Here is a 22,398-nt window from a genome sequence, read left to right on the forward strand (position 1 = left end):
ACTAAAACTATTAATGGATTTATAATATGAAAACAAATTTTATCTAACATCCTTGATTTACACATATTAGTTATATGGGGGAAATCTAGTTTGATTTGATTGAGAAGAAATTTATTGGTGGCCGGACTGAAAATCTGAATGAGTCACTGAAGTTCATTAAGAACAAAATGAGGATTAGAGGTGAGGATTGATGACCGATGGCTTACTAATGAGAGAATCCATTGTTATACCAGAATGACATCTTCCATACTGTAATTATTAGAGCTGTTTGTTTTTGTTAGGCTTAAAGTAGCTGAGATAGGGCATAAATGGTTCTCTGATTTTCCTTCCTGTAGTTTCACCAGTGATCATTAAAGAGTGGGCAGCTTACAAAGGGAAATCTCCGCAAACCCCAGAATTGGTGGAAGCTCTTGCCTTCAGGGAGTGGACCTGCCCCAATCTGAAGAGACTCTGGCTGGGGAAGGCAGTGGAGGACAAGAACCGCAGAATGAGGGCCTTCCTGGCCTGCATGAGGTCAGACACACCAGCCATGCTCAACCCAGCCAGCGTGCCCACTCATCTCACGGTGCTGTGCTGCGTCCTACGGTAGGTGCTGCTGGCCGCTGCCTCAGCCGCTGTGTGTTCTCTAGCAGGTGCTTGTACAAATGCCTCTCAAAGACGCTTTCTGTATGAAGTAGGTGGGGGTTATTCCAGATGAATCATGTTGTCGGTTGAAGTTTGTCCTCATCTTATATTTTCATATATTATAGAAATATAGGCCATGTAAATGCAATGTGGATTTGAATTGATGCTATATAGTATGTTTTATAGAATAGGTATATTTGATGAACCTGTATTTTATGTAAATATCATAATGATTTTAAATATAGTTTATCCTTTAAATGTTAAAGCTTTTGAAGGCTATTGGGGAACTATATTATGTATTATTTGTAATTATTCTTCAGGGAAAATGTGTCTCTTCTTCCTCCTTCATTTATTTAAGCATATGTAGATCAGTATGGACTCATGGTTATCGCTCTTCCTAGGGTTATAACCTGATATAACCTTGTTATTTGGTTGTTCAGTTTGTTCCAGCTCAGACCTTGGGAGTTCGTTCAGTGGCTCCTATGTCCCTTGTCCCCCCAAGCATGTCCTTGCTTTCTGGCACCACAAGATGCCCAGGCTGTCCTGTATCTTCCCTACCCTGGAACCTGCCATCTCTAAGGGGCTGGCTCCTGCCTTGGAGAGAGGGGTTTAAAAACCTAGATGTGGGCACTCTGTGCTTCCAGACCCTCTCAGCCAATGGGCCACAGATGCCTATGTGGACACTGTTGGTGTTTTGGAGTTAATTTGAATTGGCCTGTATACTTGAATCAGGTGAATTGGTTTTTTGGGGGGTTTTTTTGGAACCAGTTTCAAACTTAGGAAAAAGTTGCAAGTATAATACAAAGAGCTTTTTTTTTTTTTTAAATACTTGATGTTCAAAAGAAATACTTGTGATTTTCTAACAAACGAGGACACTGTCCTATGTAACCACAATACAGCCATCAGGATCAATCAACATTAATACTTTATTTCTATCTTAACTTCAGGGTTTTGTTTCAGAGCCTCCCTTTGTATTTGGAGGTGAAGTTCCGTTGGTCTTCAGCAGATGCTGTAGAGGGAAGAGCTGTTCCTCTGCTCCTCCTTGTCTCATCCATGCTGTGCATCTGTGCTCTGACCACTTGGCAAAGGGGGGTGTCTGCCTGGCTTCTCCAGCGAGGCCATTCCGTCCCCCTCGTAACTAATATGACTTCATGGGAGGCACTTTGTGTAAAAATGCCATTCCTCCTCAGACTTCAGTGTATTTATATCAACATGGGCTCCTGGCTTCATCGATGACTTGTGGTCCACTACTGCTGTCATGTAATTTGGTACTCCACTGTCACCTGTTGGGCCAGTTGGGGGACTCGTCAGTCTGGCCTCCATGTGAGCACTTCTGTGCAGAGACTCTGACCTTACCGTGGATGCCCCCTTTTCCCAGCAGCCCTGGTTTCTAGTGATGGGGTCAGTATTGGACACCAGGCTCTTGACAGCAACTTTGCTCCTCCCAGACCTTCCCCAGTATGCATACAGGCACACAAACAACTGCATGTTTATAGACTTCCGCTTCTGATTTCTTCAACCTGCCCATCCTAGCTCTCCCTTCCCATGTGTATGGTCTCTGGCCCTGACAAACAGTGAGAGCCTGGGGCCCAGCTGCCATACAGGTCGTCACCTGCCCCAGCCCTGTGTGTCCCATCCCCCTGGGGTGGCCCCTTCTCCATGGTCCCCTGACCCCCACTGGGTCTCACCTGCTTCCTGAGGATGGGGGCAGAGCTTTAGTCAGGTGTTTATTTCCTGAAGTTTCTTACATTCATAACAGACTTTAAGGCCAATAACTTATTTAGAAGCCTTTCCTTAATTAAATTGAGGTTGACTAAAATTAGCATACTGTATCAGTTTCTTATCTTTATCTCCATTGAGGATTAGCTAGTGAGAAAGACTAGTTTTTTTGTTTTGGTTTTAGAATCCTCTTCTGGTTTCCTCTGATGGAGAGTTCATTTTATATTAGCCAAAACGTTAAGATTAAGACTTTGGGTGCTCTAAGATCAAATTAGTGGTAATCATTTTGGTTACTTTGTTTGTGTTTCTTCCGAGTTTAAAATGATGTGTGGCCTTTAATCTAGTGGGTGGACAGCTAACTGTCTACCGTACACCTGACCTGAAGGTCCCACTGGGCACTGAGTGAGGCTGATGTGTGCTGTGCCTAAGGCTTGTTTGGCTGCCTCTCGGCCAGAAGCAGCTGTACATAAGTGCAGGACAATCCACTGCTGCGTTGATGTGGGCACAGTGCTCACATTATTTCATGCTCCTTGGGGTGGCGTTGCCTTCACGTCTTGTCTCTCCATGCACTGGGCCTCTTGGGACACTGGGTTGCCTGGTGGGTGCAGACTGGACAGTGTGACCAGGCCCCACTCTTTTTTTATATATATATCTTTTGGGTTTTGTTTTTTTTTTAACTTTTTATTTTACATTGGAGTATAGCGAATTAACAGTGTTGTGATAGTTTCAGGTGCACAGCAAAGCAACTCAGCCATACGTATACACGTATCCATTCTCCCCCATGCGCCCCTCCCATCCAGGCTGCCACAACATTGAGCAGAGTTCCCTGTGCTATACAGTAGGTCTTTATTGGTTATTCTTTTTAAATGTAGCAGTGTGTACATGTCAATCGCAAACTCCCTAACAATCCCTTCCCTCCACCCTTCCCCCACTGGTAACCATAAGTTCATTCTCTAAGTCTGTGAGTCCACTTCTGTATTGTAAATACATTCATTTGTATAACTTCATTTTAGATTCCTCACATAACCAATATCATACAGTATTTCTCTTTCTCTGTCTGACTTACTTCAGTCCGCATGACAGTCTCTTGGTCCATCCATGTGGCTGCAGATGGCATTATTTTATTCTTTTTTATGGCTGAGTAATATTCCATTGTATGTATCTTCTTTATCCATTCCTCTGTCAATGGACATGTAGGTTGCTTCCATGTCTTGGTTATTGTAAACAGTGCTGCAGTGAACATTGGGGTGCATGTATCCTTTCGGACCATGTTTTTCTCCAGATATATTACTGGGCCCCACTCTTTGTCTTTGTCTTTGTGGCCCTTCCTTGGCCATTACCCCAGAAACAGCTATGCTTCTTTTAGGCACTGTTCAGATGGCCTTTGGAAAGTCTTTCCAGATTTCAGGATTGTCCTGGTCCCTGTTATTTATTTTTTTGTGTTGTTTATAAAAAACGTGCTCATTTTAGAACTTGAAAAGGTTAATAAATGCAGCTAGTAATCTCTCATTTCACCAAACCTCTTCCTGTGCTTATCTCTGTGGTGTCGAGAAGCTACAATGAGTGCAGCTCAGGTTCCCTCGTATTTGCTACTCTGGTGGAAGCCAGAAGACATGCTTGGTTGTGCAGACTGTTGTGTGCGTTATGGGCTTGGAGCCATGGAGTTTCCCACTTGGAAAGACTCACAGTTTCAGATCCTGAGGAGGAGGGGCTTACTGAGGTGAGGTGGTTGGGGAGAGATGAGAGAGAATGGCTTATGGGACCAGTCTCGGGGATTTGGGGCCAGGACACCAGTAAATGGGTTGGTCCACTTCTGCTAAGAGTATTTGTTCTACCTTCATGAGTGTTTTGGGCCACAGGGACAAGCAGGTAAAGAAGGATTCCCTGCATGGCTTCTGTTTGATTGATGGGTATGACCTGCTGAGAACGTGGGGTGAAGAGTGGGAAGGGCATGGAGCAGGGGTTTGGGGGGGGCGCGGTGCAAATGAGTAAGAGGGTTGGTGTATGTCTCCAAGGGCCTGCCAAGAACAGGCTGTGGCCTGGGGCCGTGGCCCAGTGGTCTTTCTCTGGCGAAATTGCAGCTGTGTGACAAAGGTCTGCTGAGGATGGGGGAGGGGGCAACAAAGGGCAGAGCCTGTGTCCCAGATATGGTAAGGCCCTGTGGAGGCCACACAGCATGACCCTTGGCCTTGATGGCTGGGGCGGGGCAAATGTCCGCAGTCACAAGGTTGGGCTGTCATCCCAAAGGCTCTCCCCTTCCTTTAATCTTTTTTTTTTTTTAAAACATAATTTCAAACTTGAAGAAATTATAAGATTAGTACAAAAAGTTGGTGGCTATTCTTCACCCAGATTCCCCACATATTAACCTTGTACTGCAGTGGCTTTCTCCTCTTCTCTCCATGTGTCTGTGTGTTTGTCCTTAATCCCTTGAATGGAAGTTGTGAATGTGATACCCCTTTACCCCTAAACTCTTTATGTTTCCTAAAAAAACAAGGGCATTATCAAAATCAGAAAAATAATACTAATACATCTGATCTACAGATCTTACTCAGATTTCTCCTATTATCCCAATAACATCCTTTGTTAGCAACAAAATCTTGCCTTGTGCTTGTGCTCAGGTGCCTTGTCTCCTCCAATCTCAGACAGCTTCTCGTGTTTCTTTGGGTTGATGCAGAGATGTTTCTGAAGAATAAACACTGGTTTGTTTGCAGACCAGGGATCTGCAGATCATACGTCTTTTAGACAGCATGTGAACTGATGCGTGTGGCTGCTCCAGGAAATTGTGTTTAGAAACAGGCAGCCAGCCCCTGGGTGCAGTTTGTCAACCTCTGGGTAGACTATTTTCTCCGTCTAGATTTGCCTCTGTTCCTTCGCAGTGAGATTCTGCTTCTGCCTTTGGGGCAGGCATACCCCAGCCGGGAGGTGGTGGTTTTCTCTGTGCTTTCACTAGTGATATCAGCACCCATACAACAGCAATAAGGAGAATGGGGGAAGAAATGGCAGTCAAATCTCTAGATATCCTTGTAGTGAAGATGAGGAGGGGCCAGCATCTGAGCAGAGGTTCAGTGTGAGGGTGAAGCAAGTGTCCAGAACAGAACAGAAAGCAGCCTTTCCTAGGGTACAGCTGAGACCAGACAGACGAGATCCTTATCCAAGACAGCTTCTGAGAAGACAGACTGAGTTACGTTCTGGAGGAACTTAATAAATACAATAAGGGAGATAGAGGGCTTGAGCCCCCAAACAAGTGCAGGCTTTTCCAACACCCCAAGGAGCATACCAGGGTCCAGCTCCCCATCTGTGCCAATAGGAGGCAGACCACATTGGTCCCCCAAGTGATGTGGAGACCTGCTTCTGTTCCAGCTTCCGTGCTTCTAAAGGGTAGTGAGAGGAGAGGTGACGAAGGGGGAACTGCAGATACCCTCAGACTTCCACGGTAGGAAACTTAAGGCCCGACCCAGGAAGAAGACATGGAAAAGAATGTCTAGAGAGAACTGAGAAACACAAAGTGATTGAAAACACTGTCAGTGCACAGATAGGAAGAGCGTGAACACGTGAGATAACCAAGGGTCAGTTTTTGCTGCTCTCACCTTTGCCCCTGGACTGCAGTGCCATTGGTGCCATCCGTGTTCTATGGTATTTAAGCTATCTATGTACATGTGTATCTTTATGAACACACTTCATACTCTTTCTACATCCAGAAAGTCCTTCTGAGGACTTACATTGAAAAAGAAATAAAGGGTGACTTTGTTAAAATGTAAATAGAAAGCCAAATGGAGGAAGTGGTAGGTATTCTAACCCAAAAGGCTTTTCATTGTTGCAGCTGAACTGACTGCTGAGAGTCTTTGCTGCCAGAAAAACCAGGAAAGATCTTAAGAAAACCAGCCTGTCCCCAAAACAATCTTTTTCTGATTCATAATTTTTAAAGAAACATCTAGCCTAGGGCTAGGGGATGAAGAGGCGAGTTAATGTTTCACAGATCTGCAGGATGAAAAGAGTTGTAATGATGGATGGTGGGAGGATGTCTGTGCAACACCGTGAATGTACCTAATGCCCTTGCACTATCCACTTAAAAATGGTTAAAGTGGTAAATTTTATGTTATGTGTATTTTACCACAATTTTTAAAAAATAAGAAATAAAAGGGTTGTATAACACGGGTACTTAGGCAAAGAACATTGTATGTTGAGCAAAATCTTTTCACAATAATTTTTTTCAGAGAAAAGTAGGGAGACTTTCTTCAGATTTGCTGTTTCTTGCATCAAGCCGTGGTAAAAACTCAGTATGATTGTTTTATTTAAGATATTTGGCACTCAAACAATTGCAAAGGGTGTTATTTTTATCATTGTAAATGTTGACAGTTTAATGAAGTAAAACTTCTACATCACTCGACTCTAAATACCATACATCCACTGTTTGTTTACCTTGAAATTGCAAGCGCTTTCTGCTTCTACTACATAATTTTACCATGAAGTATATAAGCTCTGTGCCTCCACTTCCCCATCTCTACAGTGGGATAGTAATGGTTCCTGCCTCAGAGTTGCTGTGACCACTTGAGGAATCAGTGTGTGTAAATACTCAGACTAGTGCTTGGCACCAGCAAGCACTTTCATTTTTCTATTGGGATTTTTATTGAAAATACTTCTCTTAATCAGCTGGATGAAACTTCCTCCTTCACCTTTTAAGTTTATGTTCCTGTGGGTGGATGTTAATTATTACAGAAATGAGAGCGGGCTCTGTACCAACTCTGATGCTGATTTTTGTTGACTTAAATTTTAAGCACTGAGAAAACGTTCTCAGCAGACAGGACTGGAAGGAGTTTTGTTAGGCATGTCACAGTTCTCCAGACTCCTTTTAAGCTATTTGCCAGAGATCACATAGGGATCTGTGTATCTCCAGAAGTTATTTTTGGTGATCATCTGGCAACTTGGCTAGGTCATCCTTCAAGTTTGCTGAATGCAGAGACTTAGGAACCACTGGACATGCAATGAGACTTATGATGAAGTTCTTAGTGGTTATCCCTTTACTCTCTCACACCCAAATACTATTTGGGATTGTGCCTTCGCTTAATGTCCTGGAGGTTGTCACTGGGGCAGTGCCGTGCGGCCAGGTGAGTAAAGGGGAAATGATTGGCAGAGAAAAGGGACAGTGGACACCTGGCAGTTCTCAGGCAGATAGTACAAATGGAAGTTGAAGTTGTAGAAATTGATTTCCCTTTAGCTGCTCACACCAGGGTGGCCCCAGTAAGTCTGTGTGTCCCCAGGGATTGCAGGTACCAGTTCTGAAGGCTGAAGCTTTAGTTCTTGTCCCTGCTGTCCCTTCCTATTCCACTGCAGGGCATTCACCTGCCACTGCCAGAGCCCCTTCTGTGCAGACGGTTCGCACACTTACTCTTCATCAGGAGATAAATCTTGCTTATTTGGACCTAGGGCCTGCTTCCCAGGTATCCTGTCTTGAATTAAAATAGATAAATCATATAAATTTGGGCTTAACATATATTTTCAGGGTAAAATTTGTGCTTAACTTTTACCTCAAAAAAGTAAAGTTGTATCAAAAAATCACTTACCAGCTGGTTTGCAGTGTGTTTAAATTTAGTGTTATTTTTAATTACTCCAAACATTCTGATCAGCCCAGATGATGATTAGGTTTTCACTTGTAATTGGCATCATCCAGTGAAAATAGAAAAGCTGGGTAAGAAATCCATATAGGCCTCCTTAGCTTGTGTCATCCTGAGTCTCCTTAGAACCTGAACACCAGGTTATGCATGTGACTGGTGACTGCTCCATCCTGACACCAGGCCTTCTCTGTCTACCCGCTGTAGGTATATGGTGCAATGGCCTGGAGCACGGATACTGCGTCGCCAGGAGCTGGATGCCTTCCTGGCACAGGCGTTGTCCCCCAAACTCTATGAGCCTGATCAGCTGCAGGAGCTCAAGGTAATTGACAAGCCTCATTCCTTGTTTTGGGAAGTCTCGTTTTGGAGTTCTGTGAGACACAGCTAACCTCACGGAGGAGTCACTCAGTGCACTAAACTAGTAATAATAATGACGTGAACTTAGAGCCTTCAGGGCAAAAGGAATTTCCTTCCCAGTTATGGAAACAGTCAAGTCTACTTTTGTTCGATAAAGGTTTTCCCTTGTTTACCAATGGGTGTTTATTCTTGTTTTCCACATCAGGAAATAAACTTGCCTTTTATTTCAGGTGGGGATCCCAAACCCTGGGAGGGCTTGGTCCTAAGAATTTACTAACATCTGGCCAGGATTCTTTTTCTTGTTTCGTTCTGTTGTTCCTAAATACAACATTCGTTTTCTCTAAAAAATAGTCTTTGCCCTCCTAGTATTGTAAATCCCTTTTAAAAAAACCACTTGAAGAACAATGTTATGTCATCATCCCTGTGCCCTTTTAGTCAGCATTTAACATCGTATTCCTTTTAATTTTCCCTTCTAGTATTCCTTTTTTTCTTTAATTGTTTTGACAGTATTAATTTTCTCCATGTTGTCACCTGATTTTTTGGTGTGCTTATCTTTTCAGTGCACTTTTATTAGTCACTGTGTCCACATGGCTGTACTCGCTTTCTAATTTCTACACTAAATTTTAGAAAATTCAAGACTTTTCAGAGTTAGCTAAATTAGTGGATCTGCCTTTTCTTTTTAATGTACAGGGTTTTGTTTTTTTTCTTTGCCATTGGTTTGGTTTTCTTTTGTTGTTGTTTGTGTTTTTTGTTTGTTTTTTACAGAATTTGATTTGTAATCAAGTAATCTCTTTTGACAAAATCGCCTTCACTTTTAGATCTTTTTGCCATTCTTTATGAAGGCGTTCTTTCCCTGCAGAAGAGTTTTAGGCTCATTTGATGGGTTTTCAGTATTCTACTGTTGGGGCTCAATAAATCTCTGGTTTCCCCTAAACTACTGAGTTAAATTCAGTAACCCGGTGTTGACCCTGAACTGTGTGGAGCCCATGTCATTTGTGGTCGCCTTAGGCTTCTGATGACTTTGAAACAAGCTAAACTAAAGACAACCAAACTTAGGAGAATCTACCTCAAATTGTATTCTTTGTAGTTTAAGCTTTTCTGTTTGTTAGGCAGAAATTATGTTTTTTAAACGGTTTTGAATTTAAGTTTTCATTCTAGAATATTTGGCCGGGTGTCCCCCCGAGAGGCTGGTACTAAGTGCAGGCTCTCCCTCCCTGTGTCCTAGCGTGTGGTGCCATCACCACCATCTTCATCAGCAGACTGTGCTCAGGGGTGTTGTAAATACTTTTACTAGAGTGTGGTGCCATCCCTCTACCTCTACTTCCTGTTTCTCTTATTTAGATTATTACATCAGTATTGACATCCCAGTTCTGAAAATCAGACCGCCAGGTATCAGGTATGCCCACCAAGCCTTATTCACCATCAACTTGCTTTTACTCAAAGTTCATCTTCTCCCATATCCTTTTCATTTTTGGATCAACACATAGGATATAACTTTTGAAAGACAGTCGCACTCTGAGCTTTCATTTTGGTTCTTTTGAGGTCTTAGTGCTTTCATAATTTTCTCCTGATTCTTCATCTAAAGCCAGGCGTTTCTAGAGCTGTGTTTAGAAAGACCCATTTTATGTGCAGTTACTTCAAGCCCACCACTGTCCCTTTGGGTCTTGCTGGTCTGGAGGTCTGTGTTCCTTTCACCAAGGACAGCCTGCATCGTTAGTGCTTCATTCACGAGCACCATAAATTCTGAAAGAGCTGGAAGGGAAAATAACAGCATTCATTGGGTGGAAAGATAGTTGGGGTTTTTTTAAGATCAGAGATCCTCTCAGCTATCAGATTGAGAACTGATAGGAATAATCATTATTTAAATGAACAAAAATCCCTATGCAGAGACTGAGGGTCCCAAAATTCAGTGATAGAAGAGTAAATTTCAAAATTGCTTTTTCACTTAACCATTAAAGTTGTTTTGATATTTCAAAAGCAATGACGATGCTTTTCTATAAAATACCATTTTCCTGTTGAGGATATAGTCAACTCTTGATTTTTGTTGTTCTTTTAGGGGCCATTATCCAGTTTGTGGATTGCCCAGATCCTGTTTTTCTTCTCCCATTTTTGTCCATTATATGCTTTGAGAATAAATAGGAGAAGAGAAAGAAAAGACCTAATTTTGAACAGTTTGGCCTCTTGTTGGCTATTCTGATAGGAGGTTTGGTGCGAAAAGATGTTGAAACGGTTGGTTTAAATGAATTTGCAAGAGTTTCATCTTGTCCAGTCTCTGTCCTCCCGCCACGACCCTGAATAGTTGAGTGTTCTGCGTGGTTCCTTGAGGATCCATGACAATGATTGACTGACGGCCTTCACTTTTTCCCTGGTTTATTTTTGTGGCGCTTCTCCTAGGTTACCAGCACAAAAATAATGACTAAGGTAAAATCAGCACTGACACTGTGTTTGGAGGAGGGCGGGTGAAGGATGAGGAGAAGGACCTTTGCACAGTTTTAATATTTATCCAGTTTCTTTCTCCCTTGCTTTTGACATCCCTATAATTGCCTTAAATTCTTTTAACAGTTCACATGCCAAGTGCAGAATTAAAAGATGGAAAATGAAGAGCTTTAAAGACAGTAGTAGGGACGTGCAGCATGTCTGTGATACCTGTAAGAATTGTTGTGCGTATAGGTAAATATGACAAATCAAAGTAAGAGTCTGTTGCCCAGTAATTAGAAGTTGGACCAAGTAACCTCACTGGAATTTGGTTCTTGAACTAATTGGCCAGAGCTACATTCCATATTTGTATTTACTGTGAGATCATAAAATTTTGTCACTATTTTTCTAGTTGAGGAACTTTGAATAACGGTGAATATTTTATCTTATGTGGTATAAGAGAATGAGGTTGGAATGTGAATATTGCAACCATTTCTATGATCAAGGGTTCAGATTCTGGTGCCACCAGATCAGTTTTGTGACCTTGAGCGCTCTGTGACTCAGTTTCTCCATCTATGAAATGGAGTACTAACAGCAGTGTCATACATGAGATTGTTGAGATGTTAATGAAATAATATATGGAAAAATACTTAGAGTGATGTCTGATACATATTTATTAAGTGCCCCATAAATATTAGATAGTATTATGTGTGCAATTAACATTTAGGGGATGAAATATAAAACACCACGTAAAGTAATTAAAAATTTTTTTGAATGAAGTGAAATCCACACAGCAATTGAGATTTTATTCACATTATTTAGGCAGTTTTTTTTTTTTTTTTTTTTTTTTTTGCAGTACGCGGGCCTCTCACTGTTGTGGCCTCTCCCGTTGCGGAGCACAGGCTCCGGACGCACAGGCCCAGTGGCCACGGCTCACAGGCCTAGCTGCTCCACGGCATGTGGGATCTTCCCGGACCGGGGCACAAACCCGCATCCCCTGCATTGGCAGGCGGACTCCCAACCACTGCGCCACCAGGGAAGCCCTAGGCAGTTTTTATTTTAAGAATTTTTCTCTATTGAATTAATGGTAGTTGTTATTTCTAAAACAAATTGACTTGAAAATCATTTTTTAAACCCGTAAAAACACAATTCTTCAACTAATGATGAGGCCATTTAAAATAAATATATATGTGTGTGGATAATGTAGATTTATCCATTCCTCCCATCCGCTCACTGGGAGGTTACTTGTTCTAACTAGGGTGCTTCTGTGTTCCATGCACTGGCTCCCATTGCTTAGCCTCAGCACGCAGGTGGCCATCTGCCCGAAATGGTTTTGAGCTGTATTAGTTAAATAAGGGCTAAGGGTGGATATGACCAACACCACCAGTGACTAAGAAATGACAGCAGTATCGGATTTCACCAGAAGGACCCCACTGGCACTTTGTTATAAAGCAAACGTCTTTAGAGCAGCATCAGCACCATCGTTCCCTTCCCCTCAGCCTTGACCTGGTCCTCCCTCCTCTGGCCTGGAAGGCTGTGGGCTGACAGTGAGAGAGCGGCTAGAGGCCTGGTTGCCATGGTCCCTGCAGAGGGGCCAGGGGATGGGTTTCTGCACAGGCAGCCTCCAAGCTTGGGCTGGCATCGCTGCTGTGCCACTTTCCCGCAGCGTCAGTGTTTAGGGAGGAGAAACTCCCTCTTTCTGCCTCAGGACTCAGAAGAAGGGAGTTTCCACTTCCTTTCTGCAGTGCAGAGAAAGGCAAGGCCGGTGGGGATCTAAGTAAGTTAGGTGACTTTTTTTTTTTTTTTTTTTCCATTTTGACCCTCTTTCTCTCCCCTTTCTGCTCATAAATGTAAAAAGGCATCTAATTCTATCATCCTGACCCCACCTGCCCTCAAATGAACATGTTTATTAGTTCCCTTTTCTGACACTACATTAGAGAAGCAGGAGCCAGCAGAGGTGGGCTGGGAGTGGTGGACAGACTTCTCCAGGTTCAGGAGGTTCTTTACTGCATTGACTTCAAATTTTTAAAAAAAAGGGGGGGAGGTTGGAAAACACAGTGTTAGCTGATAATGGGAATGTTGACACTGACAGCACAAAACATCAGATAATCAAATTCATTAGTATTTGGCACTGGAGTCATCTTTTTTATCTTTAATGAAAAGCCAGTTTACCTGCCACAATTAGGCATTGCTTAGTTTGGTACCCATAAAGACTGCATTCTCAAGAGACCATCACCTTAGAAAATAAGCGTGGAAGGTGGGAAGACAGAAACCAGGACAGTTAAAGCTCAGTCCTGGATAATCCACAAACAAGGTCCTTCACAGATAATCAAGAGTTGACTGTATTTGTCAGTGTTTCTTATCCTACACATTAGATGCTAGAAGAAAGGGCTGTGTGTACAAAGGAAGGCTCACAGCACTAATGACTGAGTGAGAAGAACCCACAGATACAAGTCTTTAGCTTCTGATAGTCTGCATGGTTCAAATACAGTGTTTTTGCTGTTGTGTTCTTTCATTTATAAGCTATCCATTTCTCCTAAAACATTTTGACAGTCTCATTAATAAGTTGCTATCTAAAACATTAACATATAAAATAATGTAAACATAAAGTACAAACTTAAGAATGAAATTATACCAAGTAATTTTTTAAGATAACTGCTTGAAAAATGCAGAATCTTAATAGAGTATTCCTTTTTACAACATTTCTGTTAATATATTACCAGTGTTTAGAATCTTCAGTGTAAAATTTTATCTCGTAAATGAATTGTGGGCTTCTTAACTGCTAAGGGGACTATTAATAATTTGTTACTTTGTCATGTGTCCACCTTAAATACAGTATTACTTGATACTTGTGTAACTGTTTACAAATTCCAAATTGAAATATTTCAGTGTGTTTATCAAACAGTCTCTTAAATTTAAATTTGTTAAATAACGTAAGTCTTTCTGTTCAGACAAGTCAGTGTTAAGACACTGTAAGGTAGTGATAGGGCTGCTTAGAGGGCATTTGGTTGAGGGGTGTGCTCATTACCTGTGGAGAGTTGTAGTCAGACATTGTAAGAATTGGATACTGTAGTATTCTTACTCCATAGAAATCACTCTTTTCCATTTAAAGATTGAGAACCTAGACCCCCGCGGCATTCAGCTGTCAGCTCTCTTCATGAGTGGCGTGGACATGGCCCTGTTTGCGAACGACGCGTGTGGCCAGCCAGTGCCCTGGGAACACTGCTGTCCTTGGATGTATTTTGATGGGAAGCTCTTCCAGTCCAAACTCCTCAAAGCAAGCCGGGAAAAGACCCCACTCATCGACCTCTGTGATGGTCAGGTCAGTTGCAAGAAAGCAGGCTGGGTGGGGCGGGGAGGAGCAGGTAGCCACCTCCAACCAGAATGAAATAACGCTCACTGGCTAATCTGTCGTCTTTCCTACCGAATTTGTAACAAGCCTGTGCGACAGGAATTTGATTTAGATTGGGCCCAGCCCAGTGTGTAACTAAATGCCAGTTTAGTGCCCAGCTCAGGATATACACTTGGTTCTCATTATTCACGGTAATTATATTCTATATATTCGCCTTGAACACTGAATTAGCAAATACTGAAGCTTTGCTCTTAGGGGAAATATACGGTTAGGTTCCTGCAAGACTCCCGTCACATCATCTTCATCAACCAGTCAGTACGTAACCTTGTTTTACGTGTGTTTCTGTTTAAATACTTCTTAATGCATATATATTGTTAATTCACTCACATTGAACTTATGGCCGACAGCACTATAACTCAGCCTCACCAAAGCTCATTTAACTAACATGTGCATTTTCTCTGTAAGGTACATCACAGCCTAGCACTTGGGAACACTAGTCAGTACTCAGCACTGCTCTTGGGGCCGTTTGAAACAGCAAAATCATTCACAAAAACACGAAAAGTGTGGCACTAAGGAGACAGTGAACAGGACACATGTTTACAGTATAAAAGCTGAAACACGAAGGCAATGCTGTGTCTTCTTCAAGCTCAGGTCGCAACTCAAACTTTATCGCACTTAGCAAATGTCTTCAAATGACTATGAAAATGCCAGGAGTATTGATTTTGAGGTTACAAATAAATTTTAGCAAGTGGGTAAGTGTGCAGATGTGGAACTCATGAATAATGAGGATTGACTGTACTTTTTAAAAATCCTGATTTAAAAATAAAGTGAAATAGGTTATGAGGTTATCTTGTCCCTTTGTATAAAAGAAGCTCACGTGTGCTGCAAGCTTCTAAACCTTAGACTACAAAACATGCATTCTCCCACCTGCTGCTTTAGTCAAGCTCAGTCTAAAGACAGTTTTACAGAGTAAGCAGATTTTCAATTTCTCTGATTACAGATTGGTTGCTGGTGTACATATTTGTGTATTTATTAACAAAAGACACTCAAGTTGAATGTTTCTGATGTTTTTTCACAGTGGAATTTGACATACACAAGTTGTATTGTCCACATTTGTGCAGGTGACTGAACAGTCATCTCACAGACAGCCCCACAGACAGATCAGTTGGGCTATTGTCCTGTCCAGTCTCAGAGAGCTCTAGGCTTCCCTTAAAAAGCATCTATCACTCTGTGCCTCAGTTCCTTCTCTGTAAAATACAGTAAATACCTGACCTAAAATTAAATTGATAGGAGAGTACATTTTAAAGTTGTGAACTAGGCATCGTCTACCCCCTGGTCCACAAGTGGAAGGAAGGCTGTGAGCATGATCTGTCTGGACTTAGTCATTGATTTTGAGAACCAAATTCATTTTCAGTTAATAAACTTTATAGTAAATGGTTCTCACCTGAAGATATGCTGAGAAAGTAGAAATTTAAATTCCTGTTTTATAAGATTAAGATTATGAGATGAAGAGGTATCTGTTAATCTTTTTTTTTTTTTTTTTTTTGCATTTTTGCTTTTGGGGTCATGTTTGCATTCTGTAAACAAGTATCACTGAGCAGATTGTGACTGTGTTATTTATGGGTAAATAAGTAGGCATGGCACAGTGGTCAGCATGTCTCATTTCTTTCCTGTTCTTTCCGATTCAATTGAAACCTTGTGAGTGAAGTTTTCACATGCCAGTCCTTGACTTCCAGGCCGAGCAAGCCGCCAAGGTAGAAAAGATGCGGCAGAGCATCCTGGAAGGGCTGAACTTCTCCCGGCAGAGCCACCCGCTCCCCTTCCCACCGCCAGCGGCGCTGCCTTTCTACCCCACCTCCGTGTACCCACGGCACTTCGGGCCTGTCCCACCAGCACAGGGCCGAGGGCGGGCCTTTGCAGGTGAGTGTGTCCATCACTGTATGTAGGGACTTGCTAGAGTGGGGAGACAGACGCACGTACAGCGTGCAGGCCTTCTTAGTGGGCAATATCTTGCTGTGTTGAGACCTTGTAAATAATTGACAGGCTTAGTTATGAAGTTTGCAGCAACATCTCTTCACATTAGAAAGGAGCAAACTTGATCCCGGAAGAGATTATGTATCGGAAAGGGAGCGGGAACTACAAAAGCTATTAATAGCAGAGATAAGATTTTAAAATTGGTCAGTGTAGCTGAAAACTCTGCTCACGTTTGTGATTTAAGATTTTCTCATGTGTGGGGTCAGTGGAGCGCTCCTCCACTAAGGCCACCTCCCAAGTCTGTGGCAGAGCCCACAGCAATAGTGTTTGGTCTCCAGAGGCTCCTCCAAGAGCAGGCAAGGCGACATTTCAGTGTTATTGGTGACACGAGGGGTCAGGAGTCTCCTCCCTGGCAGCTGATGGTGTAAGAACAACAGCTGAAGGACATGGGGGTTGCTCTGCCTGAAAGCCCACTGGTGGCTCTCCCTGAACCCAGTTCCTCATGGCTTCTCCCATCTCTCTCCACCCGGGTCCCACAGGAGTCTGTGGCTTTGGAGGCCCCTATGGGGAAACTGTAGCGACAGGCGCTTACCGTGCCTTCCGCGTGGCGACAGCAGCAGGACACTGCGGAGCCTTCTCAGGCAGTGACAGCAGCAGGACTAGCAAGTCACAGGGCGGTAATTATGCCACACCTCCTCCTAGAGCTTCTGTCCGCCAGCAGCTTCCCGCTTCTTCTGACTCTTCTTCCTCCTCGTCTGTCCTGACTCCAGCACCATATCCTTCCTGATAGGTCCCCACTCTGGCATTCACTGCTGCTCTTCTCCCAGCCTCTGCCTGCCCCCAGGTCTCTGCAGCAGCTTTGCTGTGGCCCATCTCTGCCTTCCAGAGGGGCCAGTGTGTGTCCACACACAGCCCTTCTTCTGTGCACCTGGCCCCCTAACCATTGTCTCCTGTGTTAGAACAGGCTGCCCAGTAATACCCAGTGATGTTTTTTTCCTGTCGTATTCCCTAACAGCCCCCTCTGGGTAAAGAGGATGATGCTTGTTTAGAAGATTCTAAGGGCATTGTACAATTCTTGGCATAAAAAACTTTATCGCAGTTTGTTTCATAGAAACATTTTTAAAGAAAGATCTAATATCAGATATATAAATAGTCTACTTTAAATTCGCATTGCTTCTCTTCTTATTTGTATTAGGCTTGTGAGGGAGAGAAAAAGTCTTAACATTTAGTCTTGAAATACTATCTTGTGATTTTGCTGTACTTTGAAGCCCATGACTTGTGACTTTGTCATAAATCCCACATTTTGGGACTGCAGATCTAAACATGGCTATCAAGTCTACATTACAGGATTACTCAAATACAATTTTGAAGAACTTTTAGGGTAGGCAAGCCTTTCTTGACCGGGAATATTTTTCCAGCTCAGTTACTTGCGTACTTACAGAAGCTACCTAGAGACATCTTTTGTAGTAGTAAGACTCTTACAGATGAATGCTGCCCTCTCTCTGTAGCTGTAGGAGCCACTTCTCCTCTCCTACTGCATGCCCCTCTCCTGCCTCCCCTTAGTTCTCCCGGCTGTCCAGGGTGCTTTTCCTCCTGTTACTGCGCATCATGCAGTGCACAGTAACGTGTCTTCTCTGCTTCACAATCGGCTTCAGCTTCTTGCAACCCTTACCTGGAAACTTATGCTGGCCTGCAGTTGTGATAAAATACTGTGGTGGCAGGGAGGGCAGGAGGGGGGAATTCTGACTATGAACATTGTTTGGTCAGAAGTGGTTTTTTAGTCTGAAATGACAAGAGGAACCTGCTTCTTAACTTCCACCAAATTGTGTCTGGAATCCGGATCTGTGCTGTCCAGTGTAGTAGCCACTGGCCACATGTGGCTCTCGAGCACTTGAACTGTGGCTCATCCAAACTGAGCTGTGTCCTAAGCACACATCTAATTTTACAAACTTCATACGGAAAAAAGAATGCAAAATGTCTCATTAGTAGTTGTTTTTTATATTGATTACATGTTGAAATTAATGTTAATTTGGGTATATTGGGTTAAATAAAATATACTTTTTTTTGGGGGCTGCACCATGTGGCATGCGGCATCTCAGTTCCCCGACCAGGGATTGAACCCATGCCCCCTGCATTGGGAGCGCAGAGTCTTAACCACTGGACTGCCAGGGAACTCCCCTAAAATATACATTACTAATATTTATTTCATGTCTTTCTTTGTACTTTTTTAACGCGGCCACTAGAAAATGTAAGGCTTGTAGATTTTGTTGAACAGCGCGACCTGGCTGTTAATCATCATGGCTAATACCAAGATGATGGAGAATTTATTATAATCCATTCCATGTGCCAGAAAAGAAGATGCTTGAGGTTCTGTTTTGTTTTGTTTTTATCAGAAATTTTGGTACCAACTAATTGTTTGAGGATTTTCTTAGGTAAGTCAGAAAACCTTAGAATATGCAGGCTACTAGTAGTTAATAGAAGTTAGTGAATACAATGAATATTTGTAACCCTACCTAGGGAAATTATCATTTAATAATGCAATAAGAAGTAACAGGCTAGCTTTACTGATCAATTTCTGTAATGTTTAGTTAAGGTAGTAAACTTGTAAGTAATTACTCAAAGAGAAAGACATTCTGAGTTTGCAGATTTTCCATCTTGGTAATATAAAAGGTGTGCCATATGCACCCAATACTTTATTGGATCTATTTCTACCTAACAGCCATGCTCATTTTGCAGTTGTAACCTATTTCAGTTGTCATGGGTTCTTTAAATAGCCAACACAGTTGTCTTACTTTCAGGTGTATTTTTAACAACAGCTTAAAAATAAAACCATTAAAATCAAACGTGTGCACATAGATAGTTCACATAATAAACAAGTCTTCACAAAGCAAGAGAAAGGGGCTTCATATGAAATGGAAACCACATTTGAAAAGAAACTGCTTGCTTATTTCTCTTTGTTAGTCCTGTGGTTGTAAAGATTTTTTTTCATCTACTTTTGTGCAGGAATCCAACCTATACCTTCTCAGGGAGGGAAGCTAGAAATAGCTGGCACCGTGGTTGGCCACTGGGCTGGGAGCAGACGGGGCCGTGGAGGCCGTGGGCCTTTCCCCCTACAGGTAGTTTCTGTTGGAGGACCAGCAAGAGGGTAAGTTCTGAACAATGAAAATGTATTTGTATAAGCTTAAAAACACAGCCTCTTACTTATTACTTTAATCATGAGTTTACTAGGAACATTTTTACATCATTAAATACATTCTGCTTTAACACCATTCTTAGTGGTTGTATAGGATTCCATTATATATAGCATTATGTAATTATTTAAACCATTAGTAAATAATTATCCCAAAATTACTCAATTAACCAGTTTTTAATGTTTTTTAAAAAAGAACATTTTTGAAGTGCATTATTTTGAAAATTGAATACACTGAATATGTACCAAAAAAATAAGATTGATTACTTGGACTAAATCTTTGGTGTGACCATGATTTAATAAAGTTTGTGCTTCCTGTAGCGTAGACTAGACACCTTTAAATCCATTTGATATGATTTTAAATGTTTAAATGTTATCTGTAACAGATTCAAGTCTCTTTGTTTTTGTCCTCTTTTATGTGTTTAGGCGTCCAAGAGGAGTTATTTCCACTCCAGTGATCAGAACATTTGGAAGAGGTGGAAGGTACTATGGCAGAGGCTATAAAAACCAGGGTGCGATTCAGGTAATAACACAACATAGTGCTAGTGCCAGTTCACTCCTGAGTGCCTGATCGTCCCAGGCCAGTGTTTCAGTGCCTGTGTCCAGACAGGAGGGGTGTCGGAATGTTTCTGTAGCTGTTGAGCTAACACAATAGCGGCACATGGTGCTTACCAAATGTACATTCCCTCAGACCCAGATCATTTTATCATCACTTGTGGTAAAGAGAGCATGATCTCGTGTTCACGTGCTGTACATAGGAATTTAGCTGAGAATAATCCAGGAGCTATTAATGCTGTTTATATTATAAAACATTATGTAGGTAAATCACATTTAGGATTTAAAAGAAAATTGTGACTTTAAATCCTGGAACAGTGCATCTTTTTCTCCTCCTGGACCATCTTGACTAGCTCTTCCCTGAAAGGATCAGCTCATGAGAAAATAAAGTCACATCTGTCTTCATGAAAGAGCTAGAACTGCCGCTTTGGATATTCCATTTTAGGACTTGGATTCTGATGAACTTCCCTTGAGAACAATCTTTTAAAAACACCAATCAGCCCTAACAATGTATTATGTTGTCTCATTTACTGAATTATGGCGTTTAGTCAAAGTACACAGTTTTTTCCCATAGCATCCTTGTAAACATTAAGAGGAGTACACTCTTGTGACTCATTTATTAATAACCCATATTTGGAAACTTACTTGGCCAAGAGAAAATAAAACTTCTGCCTTTGCCAGGTGATCTTAGCGTCTTGGTAGCTTCTGTTTTGATGAAATACATCAAGCAAGTCAAGTGCAGAGGCAGTCTCTTTCCTGAAAGCAGGCCCAGGCAGCCCCTCTTTGTAGCACAGCATCCAGCAAGGGGGAGGTACTCAGCTCGTTCTGGCTCTCCTGTAGCCCACCCTGACCTTCCTCAGCCTTCACCAAAATGCCCTTTTGAGCTAGAGGCACTCTTAGCCTCTCGACTGGTTTACAAGAGGGAGGAGAACTTCATTCTTACTGGTTCTCCAGAGCTCGTCCTATAAAAATGCCTCTGGTTGTATGTTATGGTCATACATGGTGGATACAGGGGCCTTTCCTAAGCTGCTAGTGGGGAATATGTGTCCCTATGTTGCTTAAGCACTTTTATTTTTATTTTAATATAAAACCGAGATACCAAAAACCACACAGACACACAAATATAGCTTCATCAGTTATAAGTCAAATAGCCGTGTAGCCATCACCTGTGTGATGAATAGCATTTTCCCAGCCATATCAAGAGCCCCTCACGGGCCCAATCCCAACACTAACCCCCTGCCTCCCTCTGCACAAAATAACTACAACCCTGGAGTTTTACACTCAGTTATTTCTCCCTTGCCTCTTTCTGGTTTTATCACTCACGTGTGCATTCCTAGACACTGATGTTGAATTGTGTTCGTTTTCTTATAGTTTGCTATGTCTTCTAAGTCTCTCTGAATCAGCAGGCTTCCCTCCCCCCCTTTCTTTTCCTTCATTTATCTATTGAAGGACAGCCCAGGTTATTTCACCTACAGACTTCTGGCTTTTGCCGAGTGCACACTCATACTCATGGTGCTGTTTCCCATGTGGCTCTGACCTTTCTTGCCCGCCGGTAGCTGGGTCTGGATGGTGCATCGGACTTCGGTTTGTCCCTGTGGCAAGACTGTAGTGTGTGCTTTCATGTCTGCTTATCTGTTTTTATGTTAGGACCTGTTAATCTGTTCATATACTGCAGATTGCAAAATGAAGATATTCTCATTCGGTCATTTCTTTTTCTTTATTTACTGGGGTATTTTTATAAAAAGATGCTTCCCATTGCTTTCTGTTTTTGGTGCCTGAGTATTACAGCCCTTACAGGAACTAGGTCAACACATGGTTTTTTGTAGCTCACCTCACCCATCCTTGGCCACTGGGCCCTTTGCCGTGACCTCTGGTCTTCAGTAGCTTCCTGTCTGGTGTATCACCCAGCCCGGCAGACCAGTGACAGTCGTTTCTCTTAGTTTCTCAGTTTCTTTAGTGAGAAATGGCATTTCAAGTAGGAGAACCGATGGACCCTGGGTGCCGTAGGGTCAGTCATTGTTCCTAGTGTTCTGTGTACATAGGCACACAGAGTCCTGTTTCTTTATATATGTAAACACACACACAACCGATGTGCCTTTTTATTGTATTTTTTTAAAGGTATGATTCTCATGAATTCTCACTGATGTTTCCAGTTCAAACTGAGGACTATAGGCTTTTATTTAGTCACTTTTCTGTTACATCTCTATTTTCTTTCTTCTACACCAAATCACCATTTCTAGGCTTTTCCTATGAACAGAGCTAGAGGGAAAAGGTGTACACATGCATACTCACATATACTATGCACACACAAACATATATGCATGTAATCTGCTGCTTTTTTCCTCCCTAATTAAACTGACTCTTCTAATTCAAATTTAGGATTTTAGGAATTTGACTTAACCTTTACTGTTTATATCAGTATGTCTTTTCTTCCCTTCTGAGAATCTTGGTTCCTAAGAACCCAGAGGATGATTAAATTAGAACATCCCATAACTCATTATTTACTTCATCCCACATTGCATACACAGTCTGCTAGGAATAGCTAATTCTTCCATCACCAGCACAGTCACTGGGAACAATTAAAAGAAAATGTTGGTATATGC

At 42.2% G+C, this 22,398-nt stretch overlaps 1 protein-coding gene across 2 annotated transcripts in view; it reads left to right on the top strand.

The window, feature by feature from the left end:
- The window catches only part of FAM120A (family with sequence similarity 120 member A), a 104,984-nt gene that overhangs the window by 77,069 nt on the left and 5,517 nt on the right, over positions 1-22,398 (top strand). For both annotated transcript variants that reach the window (XM_065879272.1, XM_065879271.1), the window contains 7 exons: positions 336-585; positions 8,160-8,274; positions 13,837-14,046; positions 15,813-15,996; positions 16,590-16,727; positions 19,054-19,195; positions 19,667-19,763. In XM_065879272.1, coding sequence (XP_065735344.1) covers positions 336-585; positions 8,160-8,274; positions 13,837-14,046; positions 15,813-15,996; positions 16,590-16,727; positions 19,054-19,195; positions 19,667-19,763 — 1,136 coding nt within the window. The remainder of the gene's footprint in view (positions 1-335; positions 586-8,159; positions 8,275-13,836; positions 14,047-15,812; positions 15,997-16,589; positions 16,728-19,053; positions 19,196-19,666; positions 19,764-22,398) is intronic.

Source organism: Phocoena phocoena, chromosome 6, assembly GCF_963924675.1.
Source record: "Phocoena phocoena chromosome 6, mPhoPho1.1, whole genome shotgun sequence".
Lineage (NCBI taxonomy): Eukaryota > Metazoa > Chordata > Mammalia > Artiodactyla > Phocoenidae > Phocoena > Phocoena phocoena.